At 36.4% G+C, this 14,538-nt stretch overlaps 1 protein-coding gene across 15 annotated transcripts in view; it reads right to left on the bottom strand.

Moving 5' to 3' along the window:
• FRMD6 (FERM domain containing 6) overlaps positions 1 to 14,538 on the bottom strand; it is an 80,427-nt gene that overhangs the window by 16,732 nt on the left and 49,157 nt on the right. For 8 of the 15 annotated variants that reach the window (XM_073997392.1, XM_073997389.1, XM_073997391.1 and 5 more), the window contains 6 exons: positions 12,646 to 12,725; positions 11,548 to 11,624; positions 9,202 to 9,388; positions 5,929 to 6,084; positions 2,571 to 2,636; positions 1,662 to 1,730 (listed from right to left, as the gene is read on the bottom strand). In XM_073997392.1, coding sequence (XP_073853493.1) covers positions 1,662 to 1,730; positions 2,571 to 2,636; positions 5,929 to 6,084; positions 9,202 to 9,388; positions 11,548 to 11,624; positions 12,646 to 12,725 — 635 coding nt within the window. Of the gene's footprint in view, positions 1 to 1,661; positions 1,731 to 2,570; positions 2,637 to 5,928; positions 6,085 to 9,201; positions 9,389 to 11,547; positions 11,625 to 12,621; positions 12,726 to 14,538 lie in introns of all 15 variants that reach the window. The other 7 variants (XM_045396408.2, XM_065548804.1, XM_005561249.4 and 4 more) reach the window with 1 other exon arrangement.

Genomic DNA, 14,538 nt, shown 5'->3' with positions numbered 1-14,538 from the left:
GAACTACCAGTGGATCCCAATACTGAAATAGTAACAACTGACATTTTTTGAGCACTAAGCATGTATCCACTCATTTGATCCTCACAGCAAGTCAAGGGAGAGAGTTAATTATCCACATTTTAGAATGAAACCAAGGCACAGAGTTTATGTAACTTGCTCAAGGTCATACAGCTAGACAGGGCTGAGTTGGCTGCACGAAGCATCATCTGAGAAACTTGTCAAAATAGATTCCTCATCTCTACTCCAGACCCACTGAGTCAAAAATCTCCCAGAGGAGGAGGATGAGGCAAAAAAGGTCCTCAGATAAGGGCAATACACAAATAGATTCAGTAAGCACCAAGTCCAGGACCCTAAAAAACCCTCAATTTCATAAATGTACTTTATTATAACTTAATTTGGGGCATGAAAGGGGCAAGTGGGTCTTAATTTGCTCATTTTCAAACAGCTCAGATCCTTTCACAATTAGCTTGAAACAAAAAAGAGCCAGTTGGAGACAGGTTAGGCCCCGTGTAAGTATAAGTAAAGTGAAATCAGACTGAATTGTGCCCAAGTAATTAAAGTAATGTGAAGTCAGAAACAAATCTTTTGACTTACAGGGCAGTGTGGAGTCAATGCCCACATTCTATTTGCAATATAGCCCTTTATTTACATAGGCCATCTTTCTTACAGGAGAGAAGCCCATGTCTACAAACCCTTATCTTCCTTTCTTCACGTATTTTCTCCAGTAATTTCTGAACATAGCAGAACTATGAATTTTTTTTTTTTTAAACGGAGTTGTGCTCTTGTTGCCCAGGCTGGAGTGCAATGGTGTGGTCTCGGCTCACTGCAACCTTCGCCTCTCAGGTTTGAGCGATTCTCATGCCTCAGTCTCCCGGGTAGCTGGGATTACAAGTGCCCACCACCATGCCCAAATAATTTTTGTATTTTTAGTAGAGACAGGATTTCACCATGTTGGCCAAGCTGGTCTCGAACTCCTGACCTCTGGTGATCTGCTCACCTTGACCTCCCAAAGTGCTGGGATTACAGGATTGAGCCACTGTGCCCAGCCAGAACTATGACTTTTTATGACCAAATATACACATTACTAATTCTTTGAAACCTACCAAAAAAATAGATATAACTGGCAAAGAGAGAAATATTTGGGAAAAATCAAGGCGTTGCTCTAACAAAAGAAAATGTATCATTCTCAATATTGTAAGAGTAGCTTTCCCGTTAAGAATTGTAGACCTCTCTTTAAAATAATGAGTTTTAAATAGTCAAATATTAATATAAACGTCTTTTTATATAATTCTTTATTCTTTGCTCAAAAGAGGTAACTTTCAAAAGAACTGGCTAACCTCTACATGAAATATCTTCTGCAACTAGAATAACTTAGGGACATGTGCTAGGGACCAAACACAAATTAAAATTACTAACTTCTTTTGCTATAAGATTATTCACTATAAGATTCTTTGATTTTAATTTCGCCACTGATATGCGTGACAATGGAATATATAGCACATGCATTAAAATACAAGAAAGCCAATTATCTTCAGAGTCAACTTCTTAAAAATTGCAGCTTTTGTGCCTAAGACAATATTGTTTAAAAACAAAAAAATTAAAAACCACAAAAATAAGCAATTAATGGGACTTTTCTTTTAAGCCAGTTATTTTAAACTTACCACAAACACCAATTTTCCAACATTTGTCCAGGGGAAATCATAAAGTAATTGTTTCTCTTCATCTAAATTCTGTGAAAAGAATATGCATATGGAGTTAATGGGAAAAATGATACTATAAACTGGCTCTAACTTCTTTCCCTGAAAACCAAAACACAGTAATTAAAATCTGAAAAAAGCCCCCATATCTCTTTGGAGAAACACAGACAGTAATTAAGAGATATCGTGATAACGATTCTGTGGCTTTTGGTTCCTGTGTGACTGTATTAACTAACCCTTTTAAGGCAATCTTTTCCCTTCTGGCGTATGCCTAAATTTAAATAAAAAGTCCAAAGGACCCAGGCATTCAAGAGATGCAGTAAGGTGCTCAGACTTTCATAATTGGATATTTTGCCTACGCCAAAGATAAGACATGCTTTTACTTTCCTGTGTCTTGCAGAGAGAGGTATCTGTCTCCCTTTTTGATGGCTCCAGGATAACACTGTCCCACCTGCTAAAGTTACTACTTATTTAAGGGGTAAGTTTTATCAGAAAAGTGTAACGGAAATTAAAATGTCTGGTCAGGTACAATATCAAAATGTTGCTTTTCTTTCCACTTACAAATGCTCCAAAGGATAAAAGAATATCTAAAATCAAAGACAAACAGAAATGTTTGGATATTAATGATCTGTTAGTGATGAACCTGGGCTAATCTTTGGCTTACTGTTTTCTGTTATAGAGGACTTATTACTGTCAACAATCGGGCTGAGTCACTTCATCGATCCTACATCATCCACATCTGTGCTAGACAAATAGGAAATGACCAGCCAGTGGCCCAAAATGAACTACTGAAGCTATGGCAGGACCACAGAGGCATGCTGTAAACATAAGACATGGCCGACAGCATTTGACACTTAATTCTCATTTACTAACCTGAAAAATCTGTATTCCCCGCATGGTCAATCCAAGAGTCAGTGAAGCTTCAATTTCCCTTTTATCCTGTAGGAATAGAATTTTGTAGAAAATTAAATGTTTCTATATATTTTTTCTACAGTGGACAATTTAGCACCAAAGAAACATTTCAGGATTGAAATTCAGGACTGAAAAGTTTTGAACTTAAAATAACTTTGCTCAAGGCTTTCCACATACCTAGTTTCCTACAAGAATTAAGAAAACCATGGGCACATATTAAATCAAGAATGGTATATTCTACTTTTTAAATTTCTGAGATTTCAAAGGTTTAGTGTTTTTACTATATTACATACACTTTTGTATCTGACAATATTCTAAACACTTGTTATTGAAAACTCCAGTAAACAAGGCTATTTTTGCTGCTTTTGCATCATTTGATTTTTTTAATCTTCTATCTCATTACTCTGTTCTCAGATGTTAGAATCTTTAATGTAATAGTTATACTCTGAGATGCATAAGACTTTGTGTGTTTAAAACTGGGCACATCTTCCAGCTCTTAAGTCAAAATTAGGGGCAAGTGACCAAATATTTAAGGCTCTCTCATGAGGATAATAAAGTTGTACAAGCTTTGTATTCAGTTAGTTTGGAAATACTTATTTTTAAGAAGTTCAATGATCACTCGCCAATATGATACACGGTCTACCAGCTAAACCATAAACTGTAGAAAATAAACTACAACAAGCGTAAGGGAAAAAGGAACTCCACAATTAAAAATGTACTTTAAAATTCAGCCACATCCTTTAAGTGTTCAACTGTAATAAGTATATATAGTGTATAAAGTTCAAAATAGAAGAGAAATGAAATTACTAAGTAAATATTCTCATTATGAGATTTCTTAACAAACACAATGAGTATGCAGATCTTTTTAAGCTTAGTGCCAGTTTCCCCAGGAACATGGGATGAAATATTTTTACAAAATGTATCCTCATTGGCATTATAACTATAAGACACAGCCCATTTCTACTATTTAGGCTGTTTCTTTCCAACTAGTATATTTTTACATCAACAAAGACACATATAGTATAAGCTTTAAGAGGAGAAACTAATCCATCATTATATGAGTTTTGGTCAATTTCACTTTCAAGGCTATACTGACTGCTTTCTGGAATAAGGCTATGCTCGTAAAAATGCTGGTTTTCAAGTATAAGGTATATACTGGTGGAAAAGGGACACAAAATGGTTTTTTTTTTTTTTCCCCCCAGAATGTTCCCTTGTCCTTTGTCTACCTTATTTCCAGTTTATGAGCAGCCCCTAAATGAAGCAGATTTAACGGCTGCCACTGAATTGCTCTAAAGAATAAAAACTGTGCATCAGCCAATATCTTTTCCCCCACTTCATTCTGTTACCTTTTTATTAAAAATCTTGTTTTCAGCAGATAAGAGTCATTTTCTATGCAATTTAGAAGCTCCATACTTTAAGTAAACTTGAAAATTAAGTTTTATACAGAAGATAAATTGGGGATATCTACTTCAATAAAAGATTCTTATTTCTTAATAGGATTCTTTAAAATAGCAAGCTTCCCCAGCAAATAAGGCAAAAAGCAATTAATGGTTATTGAGCACTCACTAATGTGCCAGGTATTCCACCTCATTATTTCAGATTCATTATCTCACCGAAGCCTCCCAACCTTGTGAAGCATATTGTATCATCCCCACTTAATAGACAGCTCAGGATTATAGTTGCCTAGGATGCCAGCTATAGCAAGTAGTGACATAGGGTTTCTAATTGACATCTGATTCCAAAGCCACACTCTTACTCTTTCCAATTCATACTTCTAATACATTTTAAAATATAAACTAATTATCAAAACTGTCATTTATTTGCATCTTCTCGTGTCAACTGAGGTGTCACAAATGAAATCTCTTAAGGCTAAAAACAAAATGACAACTCAGTCCTTTAGGAATTTAGCCAAAGAGATCTTATGGAACTCAATTATGGCTTTCAAGGATGATGGGGCATTAATAATGCATCTCTTAGGCACAGAAGAGAGATAGAAAAAACATCAGTTGGTCCCTTAAGTTTTCTGAACCAGCTAAGAAGATTACTGAGCAATACATCCAAACTAAAGTCCAGTTTCCAATAGTCTAGCTATGCTAATCCTACCACAAAAGGCATAGTAGAGATAACAAGCATAACACTAACAATGGCAATGGTAACAACGGCAAACTTAACATCATGCTTAACATGTGCTGGGCACTGTTTTAAGTAGTTTTTCATCCAACAATTCATTTAGTATCCAGCAATCCTAAAAGGCAAGTATGTTGCTGTCCCCTTTAACTATGGGGAAACTGAAGTACGCAGAGGTTAAGTAAGTAACTTGCCCGAGGTCACACAGTAAGAAGTCAAACTGAGATTCAATCCCAGGCAGTTAGGCTCAACTGACAGTGCTCTTAACCACTTCATCCATTTGGTTTGAGAATATACGTTTGAATACTTAAATGGGTATTAAGGAGTTCTTGCCAGCAAAGTGGCACTTAGGGAATAGTGAAAGGGGTTAGGAGAGGAGGGGAAGAGAAGACAAGATGATATAGAGTACTGTGAGTGATTCCCTGCAGAGCATGGCCCCAGTTGTCATTTGGGTGTGTGACCTCTGCCCCAGAATGAAAAAACGAGGCTAGAGATACACGGGACACAAAGGAGAGTAACTTCCAAGAGTGAGGAACATGTGTAATACAGTTCCTTAAGCACACAGCCTGTGTTATCAAGAAGGCCTTGACTAAATCTTGGCTTTGCCATTTAGTTTTGTGATCTTAGGTGATTCATTTAATCTCGTTAGGCCTCAGTTTCCCGGTCTGTAAAATAAAGATTAAAGTACCTTTCATGTAAAGTTATGAGGATTAAAAAAATATAAAGTGTGCCCAGTAAACACAAGACTCCATAAACATTACCTGTTGTGGTAATGTTCTTGTAATTGATGGATACGATGCAGGTATAGCTTCACTTTGAGGAATATTAAAAATTATTTATCAAATAAGTTGCAAATGCTATTCCCCAAAGCAGAAAAGCAGATTTGGGGAGGAGAGAAAGAACAATGCCATAATCACTGAAAAACTGAGATTAACATTTTATAGTCAATTGTCATCTCACTATTAGAACCATTAAAAAATACTCCATCCTGCTTCCAGGCCAGAGGAAAACCACCATGGCCTCCAAGACTGACCTACAATAACAAAAAGCAGTTCAATGAAACTCTTTTGGAAGTGTGTAAAAAATGAAATAATTTTTAATGGAAATGAAATCCTAAGGTTTTCCTTCTCAATCCTATTGAGATGATGTTTTTTTTTTCTCAGAAGCTGAAGACTTAGTTGCCGTTTCGTACCTTATACAATCTGTAGTAATGAACAGCGACGTCATCCAGTCGGACGGCCTCTTTGATATATTTAAGATGAGCTTCGGAAGCCGTCAGTGCAAACTGATCTTTGTGCATGTTTGGAATGTGCTTCAGGATGTAGTCTTTCCCCCTCTTGGAAACAACCTGTTGGGATACAAGGGGTGTGCAATGCAACATTTGTTGGAGAGATGTAAGCTCTATCCCCACCCCCCAAATGATGAAAGAATGAGAATCTAAAATAGCCATGTAAACTAGTTGGTTTCCATTAGAAAATTCCCACTTTCATTCTGTTTTCACCATCTGTTATGTTGCCGGGCTGAATCAGCTAATACTAGAAGCTATAGAGTCAATTTAATTGTACTGCTGAATACCTAAGAAGAAAAATCACAACAAATAGGAAATATAAGTTATCTTTGCTTTAAAGTCACCAAGAAAAAAAATTATACAAACTTTCATAATCTTGTACACGTAATTGTTTATACTTGCAAGTTTATACTTGGTACCATGAAATACATCTATAGTAGGCACATCTTCAGGTTCTGGATCCTACCTAACTCTTAAGAAAATTACAGCCACAGAGTGGGAGGTTCTAAATGCTAATCAAAAGAAGGCAGGGGACTGGGAGAAATTCTCTAATTTTGGTTCCTGCATAAGAGGCTGATATGAACACTGTTGGAATATTTATGAGAAAACCGTTTCATTCAAACATTCATTGTGATTCACTGTGAGTTAGATTTTCATCAGACAGTACTCTGGGCTTTCAGATGTCAAATATATAGTATCCAGCAGCTGCAGGCTAAGAGAAAGGTGTTGATTAAAGTCTTAGCTGATTCCATAAGGAATACAATAGATGGAAGGACTTATGCAATGTGAGCAGAAGAATCATGCTCAAAATAATCAAAATTTTAAAATTACAGAATTTTTGGTTTTAAAATGTCTTTATATTGATATTTTGTTTCTTCCTATTGAATATTTTACAAAGAATTAAATATGATGAATTAATAGTCAGTTGTCAAGTTCTGCTAAGAACTCAAGTTACAGATTCTTCTTTCCAGGTTCTTTTCACATGGTAATCAGTTAAATCAGTTATTTGTCGACCTTTTTCTCAGGTCAAAAGCACACTGAAAATATTATTTGTAAGGGCACTAAAGTAGATGGTTTTGGCGATCCCAAGGGTGGGGGAAACTGGTATCTTAGCACACTGGTTGCCCTAGCATACTAACCGGATTTCAGTAATCAATATTCAATGAGCACCTGATGACAACCAGAGAATGCAAACATGCTACAGACAGCAATAGTTTGACAGACATTGTGATTTCTCTCCAACAAATAAAGCACTGTAAGTCACACAACAAAAAATTACTGAGTACCTCAATATGAAGAGCTGATGAAATTGAAAAGGTTAAGGTTATGCCTATCTTTCAGAATACACTAAGAAACAGTTTATTGGGAGCAAGAAATAAATCATTTTAAAATAAGATGTAAAACACTATACCCAGGTTCTTCTTGAGCACTGGTCACCCAGATGGTCTGCCCAGAAGGAGCAGAGTCTCGGAGGATAAGTAGGAGTTAGCGAGGTGAAACAGACAGGGGCTTCACCGGCTAAAGGAACTGCAAGAAGAAAGACTCGAAGCATGAAACACCACAGTAAGTACGGAGACGTACCAATGGCTGGATGTTGCCACAGCCTAAAGTTCAAGATGCAGGACAACCAGAAAGGAAGCTGGAATGGTTGGCAGGGACTATAATCTGGAGAGTTTCTAGGTTATGCATGGGAGCCTGAGCTTCACTCCACAGGTGACGGAGGAGGCCCTGAAAGTCTAAGTCAGAAGCAAAATCATCTCATCTGCAAGCTGTGGAGTAAAGACCGAAGCAGGGACAAGCTTCTGCAACAGTGCTGCTGAGAACAGGAACCTAGAAACAGTAGGAACTAAGACAGGGAGAGGAGGCAATGGACATTTAGGAAGGCTAATGGCAACAAAAATAGAAGAGAATTTTATTTCTTAAGCTGGGTGATTGGTACTCAAGCACATACATTACAGGATGTTTCAGATGATGGGACAGGACAGGGAGAAGGAATGGTGATAACGCAGAGTTCCGTATGACTCTCATGTACTCAGAGGTAGGAATATGTAGAACTGAGGTGGCAAGAAGATGAATTTGATTTAGGACATCTTGAGTTTGAAGGGCCTATAGGTAAACAGCTACCTTATGGATAAAGGGAAGAGAAACAGATTTGGGACTTGCCTTCACGTAGGTGATCGTTAAAAGCATTAATCTGGATGAGATCTCCCAAGATGCGAGTGGTTAAGTGTCAGGTACAGCAGCAAAATTTAGTGAAAAGAGTCTACTGGATATGTCAATATAAAGCAACTGGTGTCAATATAAAGCAAAAGTAGTATGTATTTAATTTTTTACTTCATTACTATATTGATATAAAACAACCTAACGGGCAGCACCATGAGTGGACTGATGGGGAAAGAAGGCAGATGGAAATGGCTTGAGGAACACTTGTGGGAAGAAAAGAAGCTGAAAAAATCAAATATACACTACCTTTTCAAGACGCTTTACTGAGAAGGCAAGGCAAGAGTAGTAGCTCTTCTTTCTTTCTCGAGGATGGGTGAGTGAGAACCAAACATGTTTTGTATGTCCTCACTGAAGAAGAGTTAGTTTGGGGAGGGGCTAATGATACAGAAGAGAGAGAAAATATAGCATAGACCTGGAGGAAGGATGGGGAGAGAAACAGACAGGGTAGAGTAGACAAAGGGCAGCTGAGACAGTTCACGTTGGAATAACCCACATTTTCTTGCTGAAAGAAGGGGTTAGTTGCTCTCCCAAGAGTGGAGGACATGAAGGCCGGAGCCAGAAGTTGACATACTTGTTCTCTCAGCAAAGGAAAGTGAGGGATAATCTTACTTTTTAAAGAGTTATGTTTTTCTGCCTTCAAAGGGAGAAAATTCTGCCTCAGTAAGAGTAGGCAAGAAGGTCAAGGACATGTCAATGCCAAAAGGAGGCTAGCAAATTCCAAGCTCCACCGTATTATCAGGATGGATGGCAATCCTCTTCCCCATTCACCACAAAAAGACTGAGTACATGAAGACATGATGTGCACCACGTTTTTAAGTGTTAAATATCTGGGCATCACGAAGAATTTGGCCACAGAACATCTGTGTTCCCATTTCTTAAAGAGTATGAGTAGCAACACTACGAACTAGAAATGCCGAAAGAAAACACTCTTTCAAATTTGAAAACAGTGCTTACCCAAGATGGGAAGTAAGCCTCTGGCTCGAAGTATTTTCCATAGTGCTTATTCCTTTTGAAGTTCCCAAGATCAGCCTGCAGGGCAAAGGCTGCCAGCAGGAAGTAGGCCTCCTCTCGGAGCACACACTGAGAATGAAGAACTTGTTTTCTCAGGTGCCAGTAATAATAGTATCTTGCTGCTCTGTCACTAGGAAAATAAGAGAAAACAGAACTCACATTTTCATGGAACAATCCAATGACATGTAAACAGAACCCAAATCCTGCTCTCCATCTGGTGACAGGAGCCCTTCTGTTCCTGCTCCTCCCTCCCACCTCATTGAAAAGGGAGCGGATGTAGCTAACATCTGATAGCTGCCTCACTGAGGTTGCAGGGGGTCAGAACCCCAAGTCACACTATCCAGACAACAAAAGTAACATTTCCTAAGGCTTACAGCATTTGATTCGTTCAGAGAAGAAAAAGTTCTGAATCATTCTACTCTAAAATGGTAACTATTTCACCGAGCAAGTGCTAGAATAGAAGCTAGATATGTGTTATCTGTACTGATTTTGCTACAATGATGCTGCACACGTGACATAAATAAGGAAAAATCTGAGGCGCAATCCTGCTTCAGTGTTTTGCTGTTCTTTTTATTATTTTTTAACTGAACACACTACAAATACTTTAAGACCCTTTATAAGTATTTGCATACATACTTTTCTGGAAAAAAATTTGCTTAACAAAGGTGTTCTTTTCCTTTTTTAAAGCTTCTCCAAGAAGAAATGAATGCTTTCCTTAAATCTTCTTTTTGAGGTTTTTTTATTAAGTGAAAGTTACATCATTGGCATTACATTTTTATAGGCACATGTCATGACCATTATAATACTCCCCACAAAAGGAAATACTAACAGGGCACACTCATTACAATTTGTTGAGATCAGAAATAAATACAGTCACCATTAAATACGTTAAGAAATGTTGACTGGGAAAACATGGTAAAAGCTCCAAAAAATACTTACTAGCAAATAGGATGCTTTTGTGATCAAAGTAAAAACGTGTGTGTACATATTTTAATGAGCTCATTTGCCTCTACATTATTTCAGGTTAAATGTTTACCTGAGATTCATAGCTGATATCATTAGTAGAAAACACATATGGGTTTATTTAAACTAAGACCATGTTTAAGTAGAAAGAGCTTAAAAATAAAGCATTTATGTAATTTTTCCCCCCTTAGGACAGAGTACTTTTCACAGCACTTCTTTTTATAATGCCAACCACAGATGGTCCGGACTGGTTCATGCCTGGGAAAAAGGGGCAGAAGTATACGGATACATTAAAACTTAGCCCCAGGGGGTTAACTATTTGTTAAATATATATATTCCTTCTTTCCAGCTCATGCCACACTTACCAGGTAAAATAAATAAAAATTGTATGTAAATTGAGAACATAACTAATAAAGTATCTTAGCCTTTTAAAAAAAATCCTTATGGGCTAAATTTTTACTTTTTAATTTGCATCTGGCATTGATAAAAATATCAAGAGCTAATTTTACATATAACTCACTAGCTAAATGTATTTTGTTTTCTTTCACATGGAGCTTCTCAAAGTTTAAAAATATATAAGCAAAACAGAGTTCATATTTCTAGTATTTTCTATTGGCCAAGAAATCACCTCTGAAAGTTTCTAGCACTAAATCCTCCTATACAGACTGAGCTTCAGAAATGGTGAATTCTGAATTTATCCTGAGCCTACTACTGTTCATGCACACACCTCCAGAAAAAGAATCAATTACCTGCCCTTGTCAAACTGCACCTAAGATTCTGATAGGATAGCTTCACTGGGCTTAATCTTGGTTTAAAGCTACTGCCAAGAATATAAGCAAGACCCCACACATGAAAAGAAAACAGCATATATAAACACCCATCCACTTTTATAGGAGAGTTCCTGCTTCTGACCCACTCCCACCTTACCACTGGAAAAGAACATAATCTTTTAATCAATCTCCTCACTCTTCACCAAAGTGCTAGTTTCTTCTTGAAATAAGCATATTTTTGGAGACTGATCTGTTTATGAAAACGTGGAGTGGAGAAAATGTGGGCCAATGACACTGTTAATATTTTCATCAATAGTCTAACATTCATTCATTTAACAAGTATTTACTGAATGCCTATTGTATCTCTCTTTTAGGGACTGAGAATATACCAGTGTACAAAAAGATTAAAAAGAAAGAAATTGCTGCTCCTACAGAGTTTATATCCTAACAGGTGTAGACAAAGAATAAACACAAGTAACTTATTTGGTATGTTAGAAAAAGTGATACGGCGGGGGGTTGGGGGGGGAAGGTGGGAAATCTCTCCCTGTCCTCTTACCTGATCAATCTGCCATTTTCCACATAGTACTGCACACGGAAGTGGATGATCATAGGAGGCCCAAATTGGTCGATACCCTAAAAACAAAAGCACACACAAAAATCAAGCTATTTCTAGTTACTTTGAAAATGGGTTTCAAAAGCAACCAAAATACAATTATTATTTGCAAGATACTTTTTAATCACTAATAGGTTTTATTTACTTATAATGAGTGGGGACTTGTAGTAGGTAGAAGTCATCCTATATAGATACCAGGTTCATATAAAATTAGGAAGTTATGAAGCAAAACAGGGCACGCTCTATCTGATTTTCATTCACTGTAATGCCAATGACAACATAAGGGAAGATAAAAATAAATGCCAGTGGAAATTTCTAGCTGAGATCCAGCTCCTCGCTCAGCTCTGTTCCCTGTGGTGACCATTTGCTCCTTATTACAAATGTTCTCTTGTTCCTCTGACATTCCACATAGCAAATTCTAATATGCTGTTTGTTTATTTAGACATTCATGTTCTTTACTTTGTAGCTGGCTTTGCAGTAGCCTTCTAGTTTATTCCAAGACTTCTTAAATACAAATTAGAGGACCTAGGATTACTATTCCTGACTTACTAGGGAGGTTCTGGAAACACGAAGTGAATTCTCTATTAATTTCTCTCATGTAAAGGAAATTAATGTTTGTGAAATAAAGCACCAGCATAATGAATAGACAAAGCATCAAATGCAAGTACAGTAAAAGTAGATTTAAAAATTAGTAATAACTTCTAGAACAGCAATTTTGACACCTAGCATAGCCATAAGAGAAGAGCAAATAATTTTTCCATACTTTTCATTTCAAAGCATTATTCCAAGATTATTAAAGTTATTATCCAACATTATTTAATAGATAATCCAGATTCTATTTATTATTTGCTATAAGCTATTAATACTTGATTAATGTGACACTTTAGAACTTATAATTTTCTTTTCCCATTTTCTACTATATAAAGTATTGCTTACAGTTTTCTTCTAATGTACAACAGCTAAAATAAACATTTTTTTAAAAAATCAAAATAATTTTGCTTATAAATGTAATCTCACCCAAGTGACTTCGTATTGTCGTACCTTGCTGGCCTCTTTCTTCCATTCTTTTGGACAATATTTGTAAAGCTTTTGTGACATCTCCATATACACATGTTCATTATCTGTACATCAAAAAAAAAAAAAAGACCAGATGCTAAAGATTTTTAAAAGAAAAAAATATAGAAAGAAACAAGTTTCTTTTAAAACCTCAAGATGTGTGAATGTAGTCTGAATTCACATATTAGAAAACCCAAGGAGATAAAAGGTCCTGTGAACTAGACATTAATGAGATACTTGTGAATTATTTTGCTTTTGCAATACAGAACACATACTATTAAAGTATATAATATTTAGAAGAAATCTTAGTTGCCAAATTCTGCTTTTACTTGGTTTCTAGGGTCATTATGACGTATAATCTAACTTCTATCACTGTGGGTGTTAGTCTTAAGAAAACATGCTTTCATTCAGCTCAAAGAAGACTGCTCTCATAGGTACAAAATAATAAAGCATGGCAGAAACACCAGCTTAATTGCCATGTAAGAAATTAGAAAACACTGATGATTTCAGTTCATTTTCAAGTGAGAAGTCTGACCCACATTTTGTGAAGACTAATCTTTAAGACTATTTCTTGTCTGTGTTCCACACACAGCAAAACACAGCATTACAAAATGATAAGCCCTTACTCACACTGCCTTTTGGATCAGTTTCATGGAAAAGAGAAGAAAAATTTTATGAAAAACAAGTATGAATGCCAAAATATCCCTTCCAGGGGATGATGCTCATAAGGTGAACAGAAAATAAGACTGCTAAAACCTATGTTAAAGTGATCTAAACACGTGAAAAGAAGCTGGTAGAAAACAAACATTTTCATATGTCCCAAAGATAATCTTTTAAAAGAGAAAGATATTTCACAAAAGAAGTCTTTGGCATTCCTATATTGTACAAAGTTTTAAGTCTTTTCTAGATTCCTTTTATTCTATCACGAAGGAGACATCTTCACGGAAAGCTCTGCATAAAAATGTACCTGTTCTGGAAGTGTGTCTCTTTGACTACTCCAAAGATGTACACACTTTGCTACACTTTGACTCCAAGCTGAATACTGGGATTTGACTGGAAACATGCCAGAAGAAAATAGGAAGGGTAAAGTTACTCAGTTATAAATGACATTAAGTTAACCAATATTAAGGAAAGGGTTAGGAAAGAGATCCCAGAGACAAAAAAAGGAATAGCTACTTAAATCCAGTTAATTAGGTCAACTAACACTATCTCCCATCTCATATCACTGATTAAACATGAAATAGACAAGACCAGACAATCTTCCTGTCGAAACTGATTTGTGTTTGGCTTGAGTTCCCATCTAAAGAAGCAACATAATGAATAGAATTAAAACTGTTCACCATAATAGTACATACATATATTTCTAAACTGCCACTATACCTCTGCCACCTACAGTTTGACCAGAGATTTATACCTTAAGAATTCTCAACACACATTAATCCTGCAAAGCCGGTGGAGTAGTAATTTCCATTTGACATGAAAAAACTGACATTGAGGGAACTCAAGTGGCATGTCCAAAGCCACACTGCTAGTTAGTGGTAGAACTGGAATTAGAACCAGGTCAACTGATTCCTGTTCCAATGTTCTTTCACCATACTATTATCTCTTTTTTAAAAAGGACATCTTAAAAACTAGTTTGAAACCTAAGGAAGCTGTAAACTGGTTTTATTGGACTGATTTGTTGAACAACAAGGATTTAGCAGTAGTTGTAGTAAGAAGAATTAACCTTGAGCATGGAATACTAAAAGTTACTTAGAATCTCTAGAGCCTCTTATGGCTCTCAGACTCTTCCCTGAAAGAATGACCGAAGTATGCACTAACGGAAGGATGGAGCTTGGCAACTGTGTTTTATTGTTTTAACTACCACAGGAAGAAACT

The sequence above is a fragment of the Macaca fascicularis genome, chromosome 7 (genome assembly GCF_037993035.2).
Source record: "Macaca fascicularis isolate 582-1 chromosome 7, T2T-MFA8v1.1".
In the NCBI taxonomy this organism is placed as follows: domain Eukaryota; kingdom Metazoa; phylum Chordata; class Mammalia; order Primates; family Cercopithecidae; genus Macaca; species Macaca fascicularis.
Note: the sequence above shows the minus strand (reverse complement) of the source record. Positions and strands in the feature narration are given on the sequence as shown.